Source organism: Pseudophryne corroboree, chromosome 12, assembly GCF_028390025.1.
Source record: "Pseudophryne corroboree isolate aPseCor3 chromosome 12, aPseCor3.hap2, whole genome shotgun sequence".
Lineage (NCBI taxonomy): Eukaryota > Metazoa > Chordata > Amphibia > Anura > Myobatrachidae > Pseudophryne > Pseudophryne corroboree.
Genome location: NC_086455.1, coordinates 78,299,882 through 78,318,359, shown reverse-complemented (window position 1 = coordinate 78,318,359; position 18,478 = coordinate 78,299,882). Strand labels below are relative to the sequence as shown.

At 47.5% G+C, this 18,478-nt stretch overlaps 1 protein-coding gene across 3 annotated transcripts in view; it reads left to right on the top strand.

Annotated features, from left to right (window-relative positions):
* Nucleotides 1-18,478, top strand: part of DCAF4 (DDB1 and CUL4 associated factor 4) — a 96,353-nt gene that overhangs the window by 42,729 nt on the left and 35,146 nt on the right. For all 3 annotated transcript variants that reach the window (XM_063947685.1, XM_063947683.1, XM_063947684.1), the window contains 4 exons: nucleotides 8,448-8,497; nucleotides 8,621-8,709; nucleotides 8,997-9,092; nucleotides 10,771-10,868. In XM_063947685.1, the coding sequence (XP_063803755.1) occupies nucleotides 8,448-8,497; nucleotides 8,621-8,709; nucleotides 8,997-9,092; nucleotides 10,771-10,868 (333 nt within the window). The remainder of the gene's footprint in view (nucleotides 1-8,447; nucleotides 8,498-8,620; nucleotides 8,710-8,996; nucleotides 9,093-10,770; nucleotides 10,869-18,478) is intronic.

Here is an 18,478-nt window from a genome sequence, read left to right as displayed (position 1 = left end):
CAAAAACAATTGGCTTCTCTCCCTGAGGTCCAGAGACGTTTTTGAAAGGTGTTCTGCACATCCAACCTCCCTTTGTGCCTCCCATGGAACCTTGGGATCTCAATTTGGTGCAGCAGTTCCTCCAATCAGACTGGTTTGAACTGTTACAGGAGGTAGACGTAAAGTACCTTACGTGGAAGACCGTCACACTGTTGGCCTTGACATCAAGCAAGACGTGTGTCGGAGCTGGGGACTTTGTCTCACAAGAGTCCCTATTTAATTTTCTAAGAGGACAGAGCTGAACTCAGAACTCGTCAGCAATTTCTTCTGAAAGTGGTGTCTGCGTTTCACATCAACCAATTTATTGTGGTTCCGGTTATCACTGACCCTTCCGCTACTTCAAAGTCTTTGGATGTTGTGAGGGCTTTGAAGGTATACGTAATGAGGACAGCTCGTCGCAGGAAATCGGACTCTGTTCGTTCTACATGATCCCAATAAGTTTGGGTGTCCTTCAAAGCAGACAATTGCATAATGGATCAGGCTCACTATCCAGCATGCTTATTCCATGGCAGGATTGCTGGTTCCAGAATCTGTACAGGCCCACTCTACTAGGTCGGTGGGTTTTTCCTGGGCGGCTGACTGGGGTGTCTTGGTTTTACAGCTCTGCCGAGCGGCTACTTGGACTGGTTCGAACACGTTTGCGAAGTTCTACAAGTTCGATACTTTGACCAAACTGAAGATCCTCAGAGGCCAATCAGTTCTGCAGGAACGTCCGCACTCTCCCACCCAGTTTGGGAGCTTTGGTACATCCCCATGGTACTAAATGGAACCCCAGTATCCTCTAGGACGTAAGAGAAAATAGGATTTCTCTAACGTCCTAAGTGGATGCTGGGGACTCCGTAAGGACCATGGGGATTAGCGGCTCCGCAGGAGACTGGGCACAACTAAAGAAAGCTTTAGGACTACCTGGTGTGCACTGGCTCCTCCCACTAAGACCCTCCTCCAGACCTCAGTTAGATTCTTGTGCCCGGCCGAGCTGGATGCACACTAGGGGCTCTCCTGAGCACCTAGAAAGAAAGTATAAAAGAGAAAAAACAGAAGACTGCTTCTACAGCGCCTCAATTGCAGGAGGCTAATAATCAAATTACCCTGATACATGCGCGGCTGAAAAACACTATGTGGGTGTTTGGTTGGAGAATATGGAAACAGACAAAATCAGCTGCGCAAAGTATCAGGGAAAGGACAGTACAATTTTAGGAGAACCGATGTATGTATATAAATTGATTTATTATGCCAACAATTTTATGTCATCTTTTACTGCTATTTTATGCTTTTTCATTAATAAATCAATTTATATACATACATCGGTTCTCCTAAAATTGTACTGTCCTTTCCCTGATACTTTGCGCAGCTGATTTTGTCTGTTTCTAGAAAGAAAGTATATTTAGGTTTTTTATTTTCAGTGAGATCTGCTGGCAACAGACTCACTGCAGCGAGGGACTAAGGGGAGAAGAAGCGAACCTACCTAACAGGTGGTAGTTTGGGCTTCTTAGGCTACTGGACACCATTAGCTCCAGAGGGATCGACCGCAGGACCCGACCTTGGTGTTCGTTCCCGGAGCCGCGCCGCCGTCCCCCTTACAGAGCCAGAAGCACGAAGAAGGTCCGGAAAATCGGCGGCAGAAGACTTCGGTCTTCACCAAGGTAGCGCACAGCACTGCAGCTGTGCGCCATTGCTCCTCATGTACACCTCACACTTCGGTCACTGATGGGTGCAGGGTGCTGGGGGGGGGGGCGCCCTGAGGGCAATAAATAACACCTTGGCTGGCAAAATATACATCATATATAGTCCCAGAGGCTATATAGATGTAAAATTACCCCTGCCAGTATCACAGAAAAAGCGGGAGAAAGTCAGCCGAAAAGGGGGCGGGGCTTCTCCCTCAGCACACTGGCGCCATTTTCTCTTCACAGTGCATCTGGAAGACAGCTCCCCAGACTCTCCCCTGTAGTTTGCAGGCTCAAAGGGTTAAAAAGAGAGGGGGGGCACTAAATTTAGGCGCAATATATGTATACAAGCAGCTATTTGGGGAAAAATCACTCAGTTATAGTGTTAATATTATATAGCGCTCTGGTGTGTGCTGGCATACTCTCTCTCGGTCTCCCCAAAGGACTTTGTGGGGTCCTGTCCTCAGTCAGAGCATTCCCTGTGTGTGTGCGGTGTGTCGGTACGGCTGTGTCGACATGTTGGATGAGGAAGGTTACGTGGAGGCGGAGCAGAGGCCGATAAATGGGATGTCGCCCCCTGTGGGGCCGACACCAGAGTGGATGGATAGGTGGAAGGTATTAACCGACAGTGTCAACTCCTTACATAAAAGGCTGGATGACGTAACAGCTGTGGGACAGCCGGCTTCTCAGCCCGCGTCTGCCCAGGCGTCTCAAAGGCCATCAGGGGCTCAAACAACGCCCGTTACCTCAGATGGCAGACACAGATGTCGACACGGAGTCTGACTCCAGTGTCGACGAGGTTGAGACATATACACAATCCACTAGGAACATCCGTTACATGATCTCAGCAATGAAAAAATGTTACGCATTTTCTGACATGAACCCCACATAAAAGGGGTTTTATTTTTGGGGAGAAAAAAACAGCCAGTGTTTTGTTCCCCCATCAGATGAATGAATGAAGTGTGTAAAGAAGCGTGGTTTCCCCCGATAGGAAACTGGTAATTTCTAAAAAGTTACTGATGGCGTACCCTTTCCCGGCAGAGGATAGGTCACGTTGGGAGATATCCCTTAGGGTGGATAAGGCGCTCACACGTTTGTCAAAAGGTGGCACTGCCGTCTTAGGATACGGCCACCTTGAAGGAACCTGCTGATAAAAAGCAGGAGGCGATCCTGAAGTCTGTATTTACACACTCGGGTTATATACTGAAACCTGCAATTGCCTCAGCATAAATAGTGCTGCTGCAGCGTGGTCTGACACCCTGTCAGATAATATTAATACGCTAAGACAGGGATAATATTTTGCTAACATTGAGCATATTTAAGACGTTGTCTTATATATAAAGGATGCACAGAGGGATATTTGCCGGCTGGCATCCAGAATTAATGCAATGTCCATTCTGCCAGGAGGGTAGTAGAAACCCGGCAGTGGACAGGTGATACTGCATTTAAAAGGCACATGGAGATTCTGCCTTATAAGGGTGAGGAATTGTTTGGGGATGGTCTCTGGGACCTCGTATCCACAGCAACAGCTGGGAAGAAATATTTTTACCTCAGGTTTCCTCACAAAAGCCTAAAGAAAGCACCGTATTTTCAGGTACAGTCCTTTCGGCTTCAGAAAAGCAAGCGGGTCAAAGGCGCTTTCTTTCTGCACAGAGACAAGGGAAGAAGGAAAAAGCTGCACCAGTCAGCCAGTTCCAGGATCAAATATCTTCCCTCGCTTCCTCGGAGTCCACTGCATGACGCTGGGGCTCCACAGGTGGAGACAGGTGCGGTGGGGGCGCGTCTCGGGAACTGCAGGGATCAGTGGGCTTGCCCACAGGTGGATCCCTAGGTTCTGCAAGTAGTATCACAGGGATACAGGCTGGAGTTCGAGACGACTCCCCCTCGCCGTTGCCTCACATCAGCCTTGCCTGCTGCCCTCGGAGAAAGGTAGTACTGGCGGCAATTCACAAGCTGGACTTCCAGCAGGTGAAATCAAGGTACCCCTCCTTCAACAAAGCCGGGGTTACTATTCCAAAATGTTGTGGTACCGAAACCAGACGGTTCGGTAAGACCCATTCTAAAATTGAAATCCTTGAACACTTTTATATACGAAGGTTCAAGTTCAAAATGGAATGCTCAGGGCGATTATTGCAAGCCTGGAAAATTTCAGGGTATCACTGGACATCAAGGATACTTACCTGCATGTCCCTATTTACCCTTGTCACCAGGTGTACCTCAGAATTGTGGTACAGGATTGTCATTACCAATTCCAGACGTTGCCGTGGATCTGTCCCCAGCACCGAGGGTATTTACCAAGGTAATGGCCGAAGTACTTATCCCGTACTTGGACGATCTCCTTATAAAGGCGAGGTCCAGGGAGCAGTTGTTCGTCGGAGTAGCACTATCTCGAGAAGTGCTACAACAGCACGGCTGGATTCTGAATATTCTAAAGTCGCAGCTGGTTCCTACGACGCGTCTACTGTTCCTGGGTATGGTTCTGGACACAGAACAGGATAAAAAGGGTTTCTCCCGGAGGAGAAGTCCAAGGAGTTGGCGTCTCTAGACGGCCTCCTAATACAAATACAGGTATCGGTGCATCTATGCACGCGAGCCTTGGGAAAGATGGTAGCTTCTTACGAAGAATTTCCATTCGCCAAGTCTCATGCAAGGATCTTCCAGTGGGATCTGTTGGACAAGTGGTCCGGGTCGCATCCTCAGATGCATCGGCGGATAACCCTGTCTCCAAGGGCCAGGGTGTCGCTGTGGTGGTGACTGCAGAGTGCTCATCTTCTAGGGGGCCGCAGATTCGGCATACAGGACTGGGTCCTGGTGACCACGGATGCCAGCCTTCAAGGCTGGGGAGCAGTCACACAGGGAAGAAACTTCCAAGGCCTATGGAAAAGTCAGGAGACTTCCCTACACATAAATGTTCTGGAACTATGTGCCATTTACAATGCCCTAAGTCAGGCTAGACCCCTGCTTCAACACCGGCCGGTGCTGATCCAGTCAGATAACATCACGGCGGTCGCTCATGTAAACCGACAGGGCGGCACAAGAAGCAGGATGGTGATGGCAGAAGCCACAAGGATTCTCCGATGGGCGGAAAATTATGTGTTAGCACTGTCAGCAGTGTTCATTCCCGGAGTGGACAACTGAGAAGCAGACTTTCTCAGCAGACACGACCTCCACCCGAGAGAGTGGGGACTTCATCCAGAAGTCTTCCAAATGATTGTACACCGTGGGGAAAGGCCACAGGTGGACAGGATGGCGTCCCGCCTCAACAAAAAGCTACAAAGATATTGCGCCAGGTCAAGGGACCCTCAGGCGATAGCTGTGGACGCTCTGGTAACACCGTGGGTGTACCAGTCGGTGTATGTGTTCCCTTCTCTGCCTCTCATACCCAGGGTAATGAGAATAATAAGAAGGAGAGGAGTAAGAAGTTCCGGGTGGCCAAGAAGAGCTTGGTACCCAGAACTCCAAGAAATGATCTCAGAGGACCCATGGCCTCTGCCGCTCAGACAGGACCTGCTGCAGCAGGGGGCCTGTCTGTTCCAAGACGTACCGCGGCTGCGTTTGACGGCATGGCGGTTGAACGCCGGATCCGGAAGGAAAAGGGCATTCCGGAGGAAGTTATCCCTACGCTATTTATAGCTAGGAAAGAAGTGAACACAAACCATTATCACCGCATATGGCGGAAATAGGTTGCGTGCTGTGAGGCCAGTAAGGCCCCAAAGGAGGAATTTCAGCTAGGTCGCTTTCTGCACTTCCTACAAGTCAGAGGTGACTATGGGCCTAAAATTGGGTTCCATTAAGGCCCAGATTTCGGCTCCATCGATTTTTCTTCCAAATAGAACTGGCTTCACGGCCTGAAGTTCAGACTTTTGTTAAGGGAGTGCTGCATAGTCAGCCCCCGTTTGTGCCTCCAGTGGCACCGTGGGATCTCAACGTAGTGTTGGATTTCCTGAAGTCGCATTGAGTTGAGCCACTTAAATCCGTGGAGCTACAATACCTCACGTGGAAAGTGGTCATGCTGTGGGCCTTGGCGTCTGCCAGGCGTGTATCAGAATTGGCGGCTTTGTCAAAAGCCCTTATCTGTATTTTATATGGATAAGGCGGAATTGAGGATTCGTTCCCAATTCCTTCCTAAGGTGGTAGCAGTTTTTCATGTGAACCAACCTATTGTGGTGCCTGCGGCTACTTGGGACTTGGAGGATTCCAAGTTTCTGGACGTAGTCAGGGCCCTGAAAAGTATATGTTTCCAGGACGGCTGGAGTCAGGAAAACTGACTCGCTATTTATCCTGTATGCACCCAACAAGCTGGGTGCTCCTGCTTCTAAGCAGACTATGGCTCGCTGGATCTGTAGCACGATTCACCTTGCACATTCTGCGGCTGGACTGCCGCACCCTAAATCTGTGAAAGCCCATTCCACGAGGAAATTGCGCTCTTCTTGTGCGGCTGCCCGAGAGGTCTCGGCTTTACAAATTTGCCGAGCTGTTACTTGGTCGGGTTAAAACACTCTTGCAAGAGTCTACAAGTTTGATACCCTGGCTGAGGAGGACCTTGAGTTTGCTCATTCGGTGCTGCAGAGTCACCCGCACTCTCCCGCCCGTTTGGGAGCTTTGGTATAATCCCCATGGTCCTTACGGAGTCCCCAGCATCCACTTAGGACGTTAGAGAAAATAAGATTTTACTCACCGGTAAATCTATTTCTCGTAGTCCGTAGTGGATGCTGGGCGCCCATCCCAAGTGCGGATTGTCTGCAATACTTGTATATAGTTATTGCCTAACTAAAGGGTTATTGTTGAGCCATCTGTTGAGAGGCTCAGTTATATTTCATACTGTTAACTGGGTATAGTATCACGAGTTGTACGGTGTGATTGGTGTGGCTGGTATGAGTCTTACCCGGGATTCAAAATCCTTCCTTATTGTGTCAGCTCTTCCGGGCACAGTATCCTAACTGAGGTCTGGAGGAGGGTCTTAGTGGGAGGAGCCAGTGCACACCAGGTAGTCCTAAAGCTTTCTTTAGTTGTGCCCAGTCTCCTGCGGAGCCGCTAATCCCCATGGTCCTTACGGAGTCCCCAGCATTCACTACGGACTACGAGAAATAGATTTACCGGTGAGTAAAATCTTATTTTTAATTACCTACCGGTAAATACTTTTCTCGTAGTTCGTAGAGGATACTGGGCGCCCGCCTGGTGCTTCGCTCATCCTGCACTGTTACTTGGTTAAGTATTCTGGTTGGTTCAGCTGTTGCTGTTTAAAGTTGGGTTAGCATAGCTTTCCTCTCTTGTGTGTGCTGGTTCGGAATCTCACCACTATTTTTATCTATTCTCTCAAAGTATGTCCGTCTCCTCGGGCACAGTTTCCTAGATTGAGTCTGGTAGGAGGGGCACAGAGGGAGGAGCCAGCCCACACTATCAAATTCTTAAAGTGCCCATGGCTCCTAGTGGACCTGTCTATATCCCATGGTACTAAATGGAACCCCAGTATCCTCTACAGACTACGAGAAAAGGATTTACCGGTGGATAATTAAAATCCTATATTTTGCTGTGTGTGTGTTCGAACAATTTACCTGTTTTCGTTCAAAAACACAAGGATCTGGGATACATTCCGGGATCCATGTTTTTTCACAATCATGACCGTGAAAAAAGACACTTACCACAGATTTTGTTTCTCCTGCCTTGAGGCAGGTGAAACAAAATCCCAGAAAATGCTGGCTCTCGTCTTCAATTGAAGTACTCCCCAGTGATCATTTAGCAATTGAATTCTCCCGTGTGTTTGCCCAAAAGTGTAAAATAAATTTCAGAAGAAAAAAGGGGATGTATTGATTTCAATTGAATGTAAACATTGGGCATAAATCGCGATAAACTCCTTCTTCGCGTGTGTGTTTGTTTTTTTTTCTCCTGAAAAATTATTGGAGCCAACTGAATACTTCCCCCTCCCCCCCAATTGTCCGGCATGTAAAATAAATGGGATAACGAGTGATAATCCTACAATTCTGTCTGACATAGGGGGTCATTCTGAGTTGATCGCTCGTTAGCAACTTTTTGCTAGCTTGCGATCAAATAGTCGCCGCCTATGGGGGGAGTGTATTTCCGCTTTGCAAGTGTGCAAACGCTGGCCGAAAACATTTTGTGCAGTTTCTAAGTAGCTCTAGAGTTACTCAGCCCTTGCGATCATTTCAGCGTGTCTGGTCCGGATTTGACATCTGACCTTCTGCCCTGCAAAAGCCTGGACACGCCTGCGTTTTTCCAACCACTCCCCGATAACGGTCAGTTGACACCCATAAACGCCCTCTTCCTGTCAATCACCGTGCATTCGGCTGTGCAAATGGATTCTTCGTTAAATCCGTCGCTCATCAACGAACCGCTTTGTACTCGTACGACGCGCCTGTGCATTGCGGTGCATGCGCAGTTTAGCTGCTGGTGAGATGATCGGTGCGCAGCAAAAAGTTGCTAGCAAGCGATCAACTCTGAATGACCCCCATAGTCTTTTAGTTTGATATAACTAAGTGGCCAGTTAATTTTTGTCATAAACAAATGAACCTACCAGTAAGTTTTTGGATTGTGGGAGGAAATGGGAGTACCCAGAGGAATCCCACTCAAACATGGGGAAAGGCAGTAATACTAACCACTACACCAAACATGCTGCTCAATATAAAACTATCTTACTGTGTGAAGCACATTTTAATATTTTGTCTGATATTCTCTGCCTTAATGTGCCACTGTCCATTTATTGATTGCTTTCTTTTTAACTTAAAGGTGGTTGCTGCGTGTTGGGCCTCGTTGACTGCGCCTGACTCGCACGTCCTGTATCCTTTTTATAAAGAGGCTTGAGCCTTATTCGTTAACTTTTTTTAATTTATTTTGTATAGCTAGACCCGTTAAATGGAATATAGATCAGTACCTGAGTTAAGTCCTTAATGGTCAATCAGTGTTTGTCTTCTTGGGAAATCGGAGATCCCAGGCTGTGTCAGTCTTATTCCAGCATGTCTGTTTAAGAACCTGAATACAGACACTGATGGTACAGTATCTTTTACTGTATGTATGTGATTGGCGTTCTACTAAAGGTGATTTGTGTGGGTATATAGATTTCGCTCTTGGATGAATTGTTATCTTCTCTTTTGGATCCATTACTTTCTGTGCAGAGCATTGAATTTAAAGACAGTCATGTAATTGTCATTATCTTACGAGAGACCCTGCAGTGGTTGCACCCTAAATCCAATGTGTGCGTTTGTGACCCCTAACTCCAATTTGTCATCTTGGGTTAAGCTTTTACTGTAAGTAATTTTATTTATTTTTTGTTTTAAGATAACCATCCTGAAATGCTCTACAACGTCCGAGTTTCCAATGCATGGTCATGTGCGTGGAACTTAAACCCACGATTGGAATGTAGCTACTCAGCAGGTTTGTGACCATTAAGAGTTTAAAGCCTAATAGCCCATGTAGCATGTGGTTGTGGTCCATTGGGTCGACAATGGAAATAGGTCGACATGAGGGGGGGATAATTTTTTTTATTTTTTTTTACGTTTTCTTCAAAAAGTGGCAGGGAACCCCAATTAGTGCACCTAACCGCTCTCCATGCTTTGGGCGCGTTGCCTCGCTCTGCTACCGCAGAGCTTGATACTGGTTACCATTCCCAATTGTAGTCCATGTGGATTGTTAAGTAAAAGTCCAAAAATGGAAAAAATTGTGAAAAACCCATGTCGACCTAATGACCATGTCGACCTACCTCATGTTGACCTAATGACTGTCATCCGTAGCAAGCAACAGACCTTATTACTTTGCCAAGGCAAAACACTAATCCAGAGTACTTTGTATGTACACTGTAAGCGAACAGAGATGCAAAATTGAGGAACGTGGGGGCAAAAGGGAAAAGACAGGTCCGAGAAGTGATCCATGCTATGCATTCTCACTAATCTGTGGCTTTATACCAATTCCTTTGCAACAATAATTGCATTAATCATAAGTACCTAGTACATGATGTCAGAGGTGGGTAATTATTTCAGCGGGGGGACCACTTGGGAGGTTTTGGAGAATTGCTAGGCTAGACCTGATTGCCTGTAGGGTCACATTTCCCTGCCAGCCTTACAGCAGTAATGGTTCCCTTTTGAAACACCAAATTCCCTCTTGCATTCATTTGGTCTTGACTATGGCTTAGCGAGTTGGCACTGGAGTATAGGAGCTAAAGCCCATAGAACCCCTCCTACCTTGACGTAGTAGTAGTAGTAGTAGTGTATTTTAAGTGCTTTTTAAGATGGGTACACAGCGATGAGTGCCCAGTCGATATATTTGCCCGATGGCTAGGCCAGACAGAGCCCCCTTGTTAGGCTTGGGCCACGCACAGCGTTTGAACGGGACCTGCTGGACAGGAAGAAGCCTGCACATCGTCTCCTATGCGGCTGTTCAGACATATGCGGCAGTGCTGCATCCACCGGACCCAATCGCAGCTTGAACAGGATGACAGGACGATCGTATTTCAACTAGAACACATGCATTTGAATGTATGTGTTCACACAATGCCTCTGTGCAGTGAAATCTGGTCGTGGCACTGGCCAGATCCTGTGCAGCGGCATCCTGCGGACAGGCTAGTGTGTGAACCCAAAAGGCTCCTTCCTGCCAAGCTAAACTGCTGTGTGTGGCCCAAGCCTAAGGGCTGCTTTTGAAAGTCCCATATTAAGACTAGTGTCCCCCCAGATGAATGAGGAAATTGGATTTTTATAGACCCCCTTCCTCGCGAATTGTAATTGTTTTCTGTGTTAAGTAATTACGTGTTGCATAGTTAAGATTGTTGTTCCTCCATACCGCTTGATTATACAAAAAACTGAGGTTAGGTGGAGGTAGGAGGGCGTTATACTGGCTGGAGGGAGACCGGAGTGTTATCATTTTGCTGCCTGTGCTCCTGTGCCAACACACTAACCCATAGTAGTCAAGACTAAAGTATTCCCCAAAGGGGTTGCCAGAAAGGAAGCTTATATTTAGTATGAAATCCAGTATTTCTCTCTGTGCAAGTTACTTATCCTGAACGGGCTAACCCCTCTGGTTTATATCTGCAGCTTTTCACGCTTTCTTTTCACTCTTAAAGGGCTGAGTAATCAGATTCTGGTAATGAATGCTGTTACAGATGTTCGGAAGACTTTCAGAACCAATAGTGATGTGTTGGCCCAGCAATTTGCTACAGAGGTATATCCCTATTCATTCCGCTTTGTTGAAAATGGTTATTGGTGAATTTGCACTTTAAAAAATTCCACGTTAATATGTACTGGTCGCCTCCTAATGACAAATGTATCAGAGTGATAGCTGTAGAAAATGTGGGGTTGTGTTGTGTGTTTGTTGTTTTTTTTCTTTGTCTTTTCTCCTGGAAAGCTCCTTTTTGTTTTCATACTGTAGATATAGATGGAACCATCTGACTGTATTGATATTCCATTAGCAATATTGTCCAATGACATTATAAGTGATTAAGATTTTCTGTGGCTGTATTTGCAGGTTTGTTCTTGGTACACATTATGGTGGCTTTATACTATATAATTACCACTGAATAGGACTTCAGGCTGTTACCTGACATTCTGATGTTGCTATTGGCCTTTACTAGAATTGTATAGACTTGATACTTTTAAGAGTCCAGTGTTCTACTATTGTCTTTTTAGTGCCGATTGTCATACAGGGATATACTGTTTGCATAATGCTCGTTTCACTTCTACAAAGAATATTTATTTCTCTAACGTCCTAGTGGATGCTGGGGACTCCATCAGGACCATGGGGATTAGCGGCTCCGCAGGAGACAGGGCACAAAAATAAAGCTTTAGGATCAGGTGGTGTGCACTGGCTCCTCCCCCTATGACCCTCCTCCAAGCCTCAATTAGGTTTTTGTGCCCGTCCGAGCAGGGTGCAATCTAGGTGGCTCTCCTAAAGAGCTGCTTAGAAAAACAGGCTCACTGCATCGAGGGACTTAGGGGAGAGAAGTGAACTCACCTGCGTGCAGGATGGATTGGCTTCTTAGGCTACTGGACACCATTAGCTCCAGAGGGAGTCGGAACACAGGTCTCACCCTGGGGTTCGTCCCGGAGCCGCGCCGCCGACCCCCCTTGCAGATGCCGAAGATGGAAAGAGGTCAAGAAGCAGGCGGCAGAAGACTTTTCAGTCTTCCTAAGGTAGCGCACAGCACTGCAGCTGTGCGCCATTGTTGTCAGCACACTTCACACAGCGGTCACGGAGGGTGCAGGGCGCTGGGGGGGCGCCCTGGGCAGCAATGTATAATACCTTTTTTATGGCTAAAAATACATCACATATAGCCCTTGAGGCTATATGGATGTATTTAACCCCTGCCAGATCTCACAAACTCCGGAGAAGAGCCCGCCGAAATAGGGGGCGGGGCTTATTCTCCTCAGCACACAGCGCCATTTTCCTGCTCAGCTCCGCTGTGAGGAAGGCTCCCAGGACTCTCCCCTGCACTGCACTACAGAAACAGGGTAAAACAGAGAGGGGGGGCACTTTTTTTGGCGATATTACTATATTTAAGCTGCTATAAGGATACAACACTTATATAGGGTTGTTCCCATATATATTATAGCGCTTGGGTGTGTGCTGGCAAACTCTCCCTCTGTCTCCCCAAAGGGCTAGTGGGGTCCTGTCTTCAATAGAGCATTCCCTGTGTGTCTGCTGTGTGTCGGTACGTGTGTGTCGACATGTATGAGGACGATGTTGGTGTGGAGGCAGAGCAATTGCCGGTAATGGTGATGTCACCCCCTAGGGAGTCGACACCGGAATGGATGGCTTTGTTTATGGAATTACGTGATAATGTCAGCACATTACAAAAATCAGTTGACGACATGAGACGGCCGTCAAACCAGTTAGTACCTGCCCTGGCGTCTCAGACACCGTCAGGAGCTGTAAAACGCCCTTTACCTCAGTCGGTCGATACAGACCCAGACACGGACACTGAATCTAGTGTCGACGGTGAAGAAACAAACGTATTTTCCAGTAGGGCCACACGTTATATGATCACGGCAATGAAGGAGGCTTTGCATATCTCTGATACTACAAGTACCACAAAAAAGGGTATTATGTGGGGGGTGAAAAAACTACCTGTAGTTTTTCCTGAATCAGAGGAATTGAATGATGTATGTGATGAAGCGTGGGTTAACCCAGATAGAAAAGTGCTAATTTCAAAAAAGTTATTGGCATTATACCCTTTCCCGCCAGAGGTTAGGGCGCGCTGGGAAACACCCCCTAAGGTGGATAAGGCGCTCACACGCTTATCAAAACAAGTGGCGTTACCGTCTCCTGATACGGCCGCCCTCAAGGATCCAGCTGATAGGAGGCTGGAAACTACCCTAAAAAGTATATACACACATACTGGTGTTATACTGCGACCAGCCATCGCCTCAGCCTGGATGTGCAGTGCTGGGGTGGTCTGGTCGGATTCCCTGACTGAAAATATTGATACCCTGGATAGGGACAGTATTTTACAGACTTTAGAGCAATTAAAGGATGCTTTTCTTTATATGCGAGATGCTCAGAGGGATATTTGCACTCTGGCATCGAGAGTAAGTGCGATGTCCATATCTGCCAGAAGAAGTTTATGGACACGACAGTGGTCAGGTAATGCGGATTCCAAACGGCATATGGAAGTATTGCCGTATAAAGGGGAGGAATTATTTGGCGTCGGTCTATCGGATCTGGTGGCCACGGCAACGGCCGGGAAATCCACCTTTTTACCTCAGACCCCCTCCCAACAGAAAAAGACACCGTCTTTTCAGCCGCAGTCCTTTCGGTCCTATAAGAACAAGCGGGCAAAAGGACAGTCATATCTGCCCCGAGGCAGAGGAAAGGGTAAGAGAGGGCAGCAAGCAGCTCCTTCCCAGGAACAGAAGCCCTCCGCGGGTTCTGCAAAGCCCTCAGCATGACGCTGGGGCTTTACAAGCGGACTCAGGAACGGTGGGGGGTCGACTCAAGAATTTCAGCGCGCAGTGGGCTTGCTCACAGGTGGACCCCTGGATCCTGCAGGTAGTATCTCAGGGTTACAGGTTGGAATTCGAGAAGTCTCCCCCTCGCCGGTTCCTAAAGTCTGCTTTGCCAACGTCTCCCTCAGACAGGGCGACGGTATTGGAAGCCATTCACAAGCTGTTTTCTCAGCAGGTGATAATCAAGGTACCCCTCCTACAACAGGGAAAGGGGTATTACTCCACGCTATTTGTGGTACCGAAGCCGGACGGCTCGGTAAGACCTATTCTAAATCTGAAATCTTTGAACCTGTACATACAAAAATTTAGTTTCAAGATGGAATCACTCAGAGCAGTGATAGCGAATCTGGAAGAAGGGGACTTTATGGTGTCCCTGGACATAAAAGATGCTTACCTGCATGTCCCAATTTGCCCTTCACATCAAGGGTACCTCAGGTTCGTGGTGCAAAACTGTCATTATCAGTTTCAGACGCTGCCGTTTGGATTGTCCACGGCACCTCGGGTCTTTACCAAGGTAATGGCCGAAATGATGATTCTTCTGCGAAGAAGAGGCGTCTTAATTATCCCTTACTTGGACGATCTCCTGATAAGGGCAAGGTCCAGAGAACAGCTGGAGGACGGAGTAGCACTAACCCAAGTAGTGCTGCAACAACACGGGTGGATTCTGAATTTTCCAAAATCTCAGTTGACCCCGACAACACGTCTGCTGTTCCTGGGAATGATTCTGGACACGGTTCAGAAAAAGGTGTTTCTTCCGGAGGAGAAAGCCAAGGAGTTATCCGAACTTGTCAGGAACCTCCTAAAACCAGGAAAAGTGTCTGTGCATCAATGCACAAGAGTCCTGGGAAAGATGGTGGCTTCTTACGAAGCAATCCCATTCGGCAGATTCCACGCACAAACTTTTCAGTGGGATCTGCTGGACAAATGGTCCGGATCGCATCTGCAGATGCATCAGCGGATAACCTTATCGCCACGGACAAGGGTGTCTCTTCTGTGGTGGTTGCAGAGTGCTCATCTGTTAGAAGGCCGCAGATTCGGCATACAGGACTGGGTCCTGGTGACCACGGATGCCAGTCTGAGAGGCTGGGGAGCGGTCACACAGGGAAGAAACTTCCAGGGGGTATGGTCAAGCCTGGAGATGTCTCTTCACATAAATATACTGGAGCTAAGAGCGATTTACAATGCTCTAAGCCTGGCAAAACCCCTGCTTCAGGGTCAGCCGGTGTTGATCCAGTCGGACAACATCACGGCAGTCGCCCACGTAAACAGACAGGGCGGCACAAGAAGCAGGAGAGCAATGGCAGAAGCTGCAAGGATTCTTCGCTGGGCAGAAGATCATGTGATAGCACTGTCAGCAGTGTTCATTCCGGGAGTGGACAACTGGGAAGCAGACTTCCTCAGCAGACACGATCTACACCCGGGAGAGTGGGGACTTCATCCAGAAGTCTTCCACATGATTGTGAACCGTTGGGAAAAACCAAAGGTGGATATGATGGCGTCTCGCCTCAACAAAAAACTGGACAGGTATTGCGCCAGGTCAAGAGACCCTTAGGCAATAGCTGTGGACGCTCTGGTAACACCGTGGGTGTTCCAGTCAGTGTATGCGTTTCCTCCTCTGCCTCTCATACCCAAAGTACTGAGAATTATACGGCAAAGGGGAGTAAGAACGATACTCGTGGCTCCGGATTGGCCAAGAAGAACTTGGTACCCGGAACTTCAGGAGATGCTCACGGAAAATCCGTGGCCTCTACCTCTAAGACGGGACCTGATTCAGCAGGGACCGTGTCTATTCCAAGACTTACCGCGGCTGCGTTTGACGGCGTGGCGGTTGAACGCCGAATTCTAAGGGAAAAAGGCATTCCAGAAGAGGTCATTCCTACACTGGTTAAAGCCAGGAAGGAGGTGACTGCACAACATTATCACCGCATTTGGAGAAAATATGTTGCGTGGTGTGAGGCCAGGAAGGCCCCCACGGAGGAATTTCAATTGGGTCGATTCCTACATTTCCTGAAAACAGGATTGTCTATGGGCCTCAAGTTGGGGTCCATTAAGGTTCAAATTTCGGCCCTGTCGATTTTCTTCCAGAAAGAATTGGCTTCAGTTCCTGAAGTCCAGACTTTTGTAAAAGGAGTACTACATATACAGCCCCCGGTTGTGCCCCCAGTGGCTCCGTGGGACCTTAATGTAGTTTTGGATTTTCTCAAATCCCATAGGTTTGAGCCACTCAAATCGGCGGATTTGAAATATCTTACATGGAAAGTAACCATGCTACTGGCCCTGGCTTCAGCCAGGAGAGTGTCAGAATTGGCGGCTTTATCGTATAAAAGCCCATATCTGATTTTCCATTCGGACAGGGCAGAACTGCGGACGCGTCCTCATTTTCTGCCTAAGGTGGTGTCAGCGTTTCACCTGAACCAGCCTATTGTGGTGCCTGCGGCTACTAGCGATTTGGAGGATTCCAAGTTGCTGGACGTTGTCAGGGCATTGAAAATATATATTTCAAGGACGGCTGGAGTCAGAAAATCTGACTCGCTGTTTATACTGTATGCACCCAACAAGCTGGGTGCTCCTGCTTCTAAGCAGACGATTGCTCGTTGGATTTGTAGCACAATTCAACTTGCACATTCTGTGGCAGGCCTGCCACAGCCTAAATCTGTCAAGGCCCATTCCACAAGGAAGGTGGGCTCATCCTGGGCGGCTGCCCGAGGGGTCTCGGCATTACAACTCTGCCGAGCAGCTACGTGGTCGGGGGAGAACAAGTTTGTAAAATTCTACAAATTTGATACCCTGGCTAAGGAGGACCTGGAGTTCTCTCATTCGGTGCTGCAGAGTCATCCGCACTCTCCCGCCCGTTTGGGAGCTTTGGTATAATCCCCATGGTCCTGACGGAGTCCCCAGCATCCACTAGGACGTTAGAGAAAATAAGATTTTACTTACCGATAAATCTATTTCTCGTAGTCCGTAGTGGATGCTGGGCGCCCATCCCAAGTGCGGATTGTCTGCAATACTTGTACATAGTTATTGTTACAAAAAATCGGGTTGTTCTTGTTGTGAGCCGTCTGTTCAGAGGCTCCTACGTTGTCATACTGTTAACTGGGTTCAGATCACAAGTTGTACGGTGTGATTGGTGTGGCTGGTATGAGTCTTACCCGGGATTCAAAATCCTTCCTTATTGTGTACGCTCGTCCGGGCACAGTATCCTAACTGAGGCTTGGAGGAGGGTCATAGGGGGAGGAGCCAGTGCACACCACCTGATCCTAAAGCTTTATTTTTGTGCCCTGTCTCCTGCGGAGCCGCTAATCCCCATGGTCCTGACGGAGTCCCCAGCATCCACTACGGACTACGAGAAATAGATTTATCGGTAAGTAAAATCTTATTTTTTAATATTTAAGCAGTCTGATACTGATGATCTGTTTACAATAGACTAGACCTCAATTCAGAAAGTACAAGTAGTACAGATACAAGTATGTCAGCAATAGTTATTAACTTATCTGGCTATATATTTCAGTACCATGGCATCTGGCACCGACCGTTCATATGAAACTGGTGCAGCCGCACAATGGATTAGAAGTGGTTCTGGTCAACCAGGAATAACCACTACTGACATGCACCCAGTATAGCTGCAGTATCTGACAAATACCAGTTCTGGGAAAAGTACTTTGTAACACATGCAAATGTGGACGTTCCCGGTCACACAAACACTCTAGATGCGCAAGTCTTCAACCTCTGTACCTGCTCATGTTCTTCCTTTGGCAGTCAGGAAAGCAAACTGCAAATCCTTAATTCTGGCATGCAGTGGCAGCCTCGTATTGTGCACTGGAAACTACCTATGGTGCAGATAACAACCCAATTTGCTGGGACTGTCGCACAAGGTTTATCATTTTAAGCTATAGGCTGTTTATTTTTTTGTGTTTTTTTTTTTAAAAAACCCATTGAGTCCAGAGTGCGCATATTGAGGCGCCACCGTATGCAGTTATTGTGGGGTCAGGAGGAGGACCTGGGTATTTATGGCTTTGAAAGTTGTGACTGAAGTTAACATTGTATCTATAAGATGTTTGATACCTGTCTGGGTGGATGAATTGAGGGATGATTGAGAGGACAGGATTTTTGCAGAGATGTTGAGGTTCAGTAGTGAGATGGGTCTGTAGTTGCAGAATAAGGTTGGGTTGTGGCCGGGTTTGGACGGATAAAGAGTGATAAAGTACCAGCCAACCAGCTCCTGACATTTTTCAAACACATCCTGTGACATAGCAGTAATGGAAGCTGATTGGGTGGTCATTTATCACTCTTTATCCATCTCCACTTTATCACTTGTTAAGGCTTGATACATTTGGGCCTAACTGGTGTATTTACTAAAGTGCTAGTTTATATAAGTGGAGCTGTTGCTTTTTGCAACAAATCCGTTTTTACTTTTTGTCTTCTAGCACCTCCTAGAAGATATTGGATAGAATCTGGTTGCTATGGGCAAAATCCCCACTTCTATAAACCCGCACTTTGCATACAGATGTGTCCTCATACAATATTGCTGTAGTCATACCAGACGGCCCTTCTCCGCGCCAGGCCCACCGCGACTTGGCTTGTTCCGAGCATCTTTCACATATTTAAAACCAATTCCTGAGCAGTTAGTCTCTGCCTGGCATCTCTGGTGCAGATTGTGTTTTGCTGTCTTTGTTCTGCGAATAAGACGCAAATGTAAAGAAAGTTACTACGGTACACCACTTGATGTGGCTTACTCGCACCAGACGTCTCACACCACATGGCGTATTGAGTCTAGGTGCATGAGATCAACTCTGTAGCTCAGTCATTCAAAGGTCACCTAGAAATAGTTTA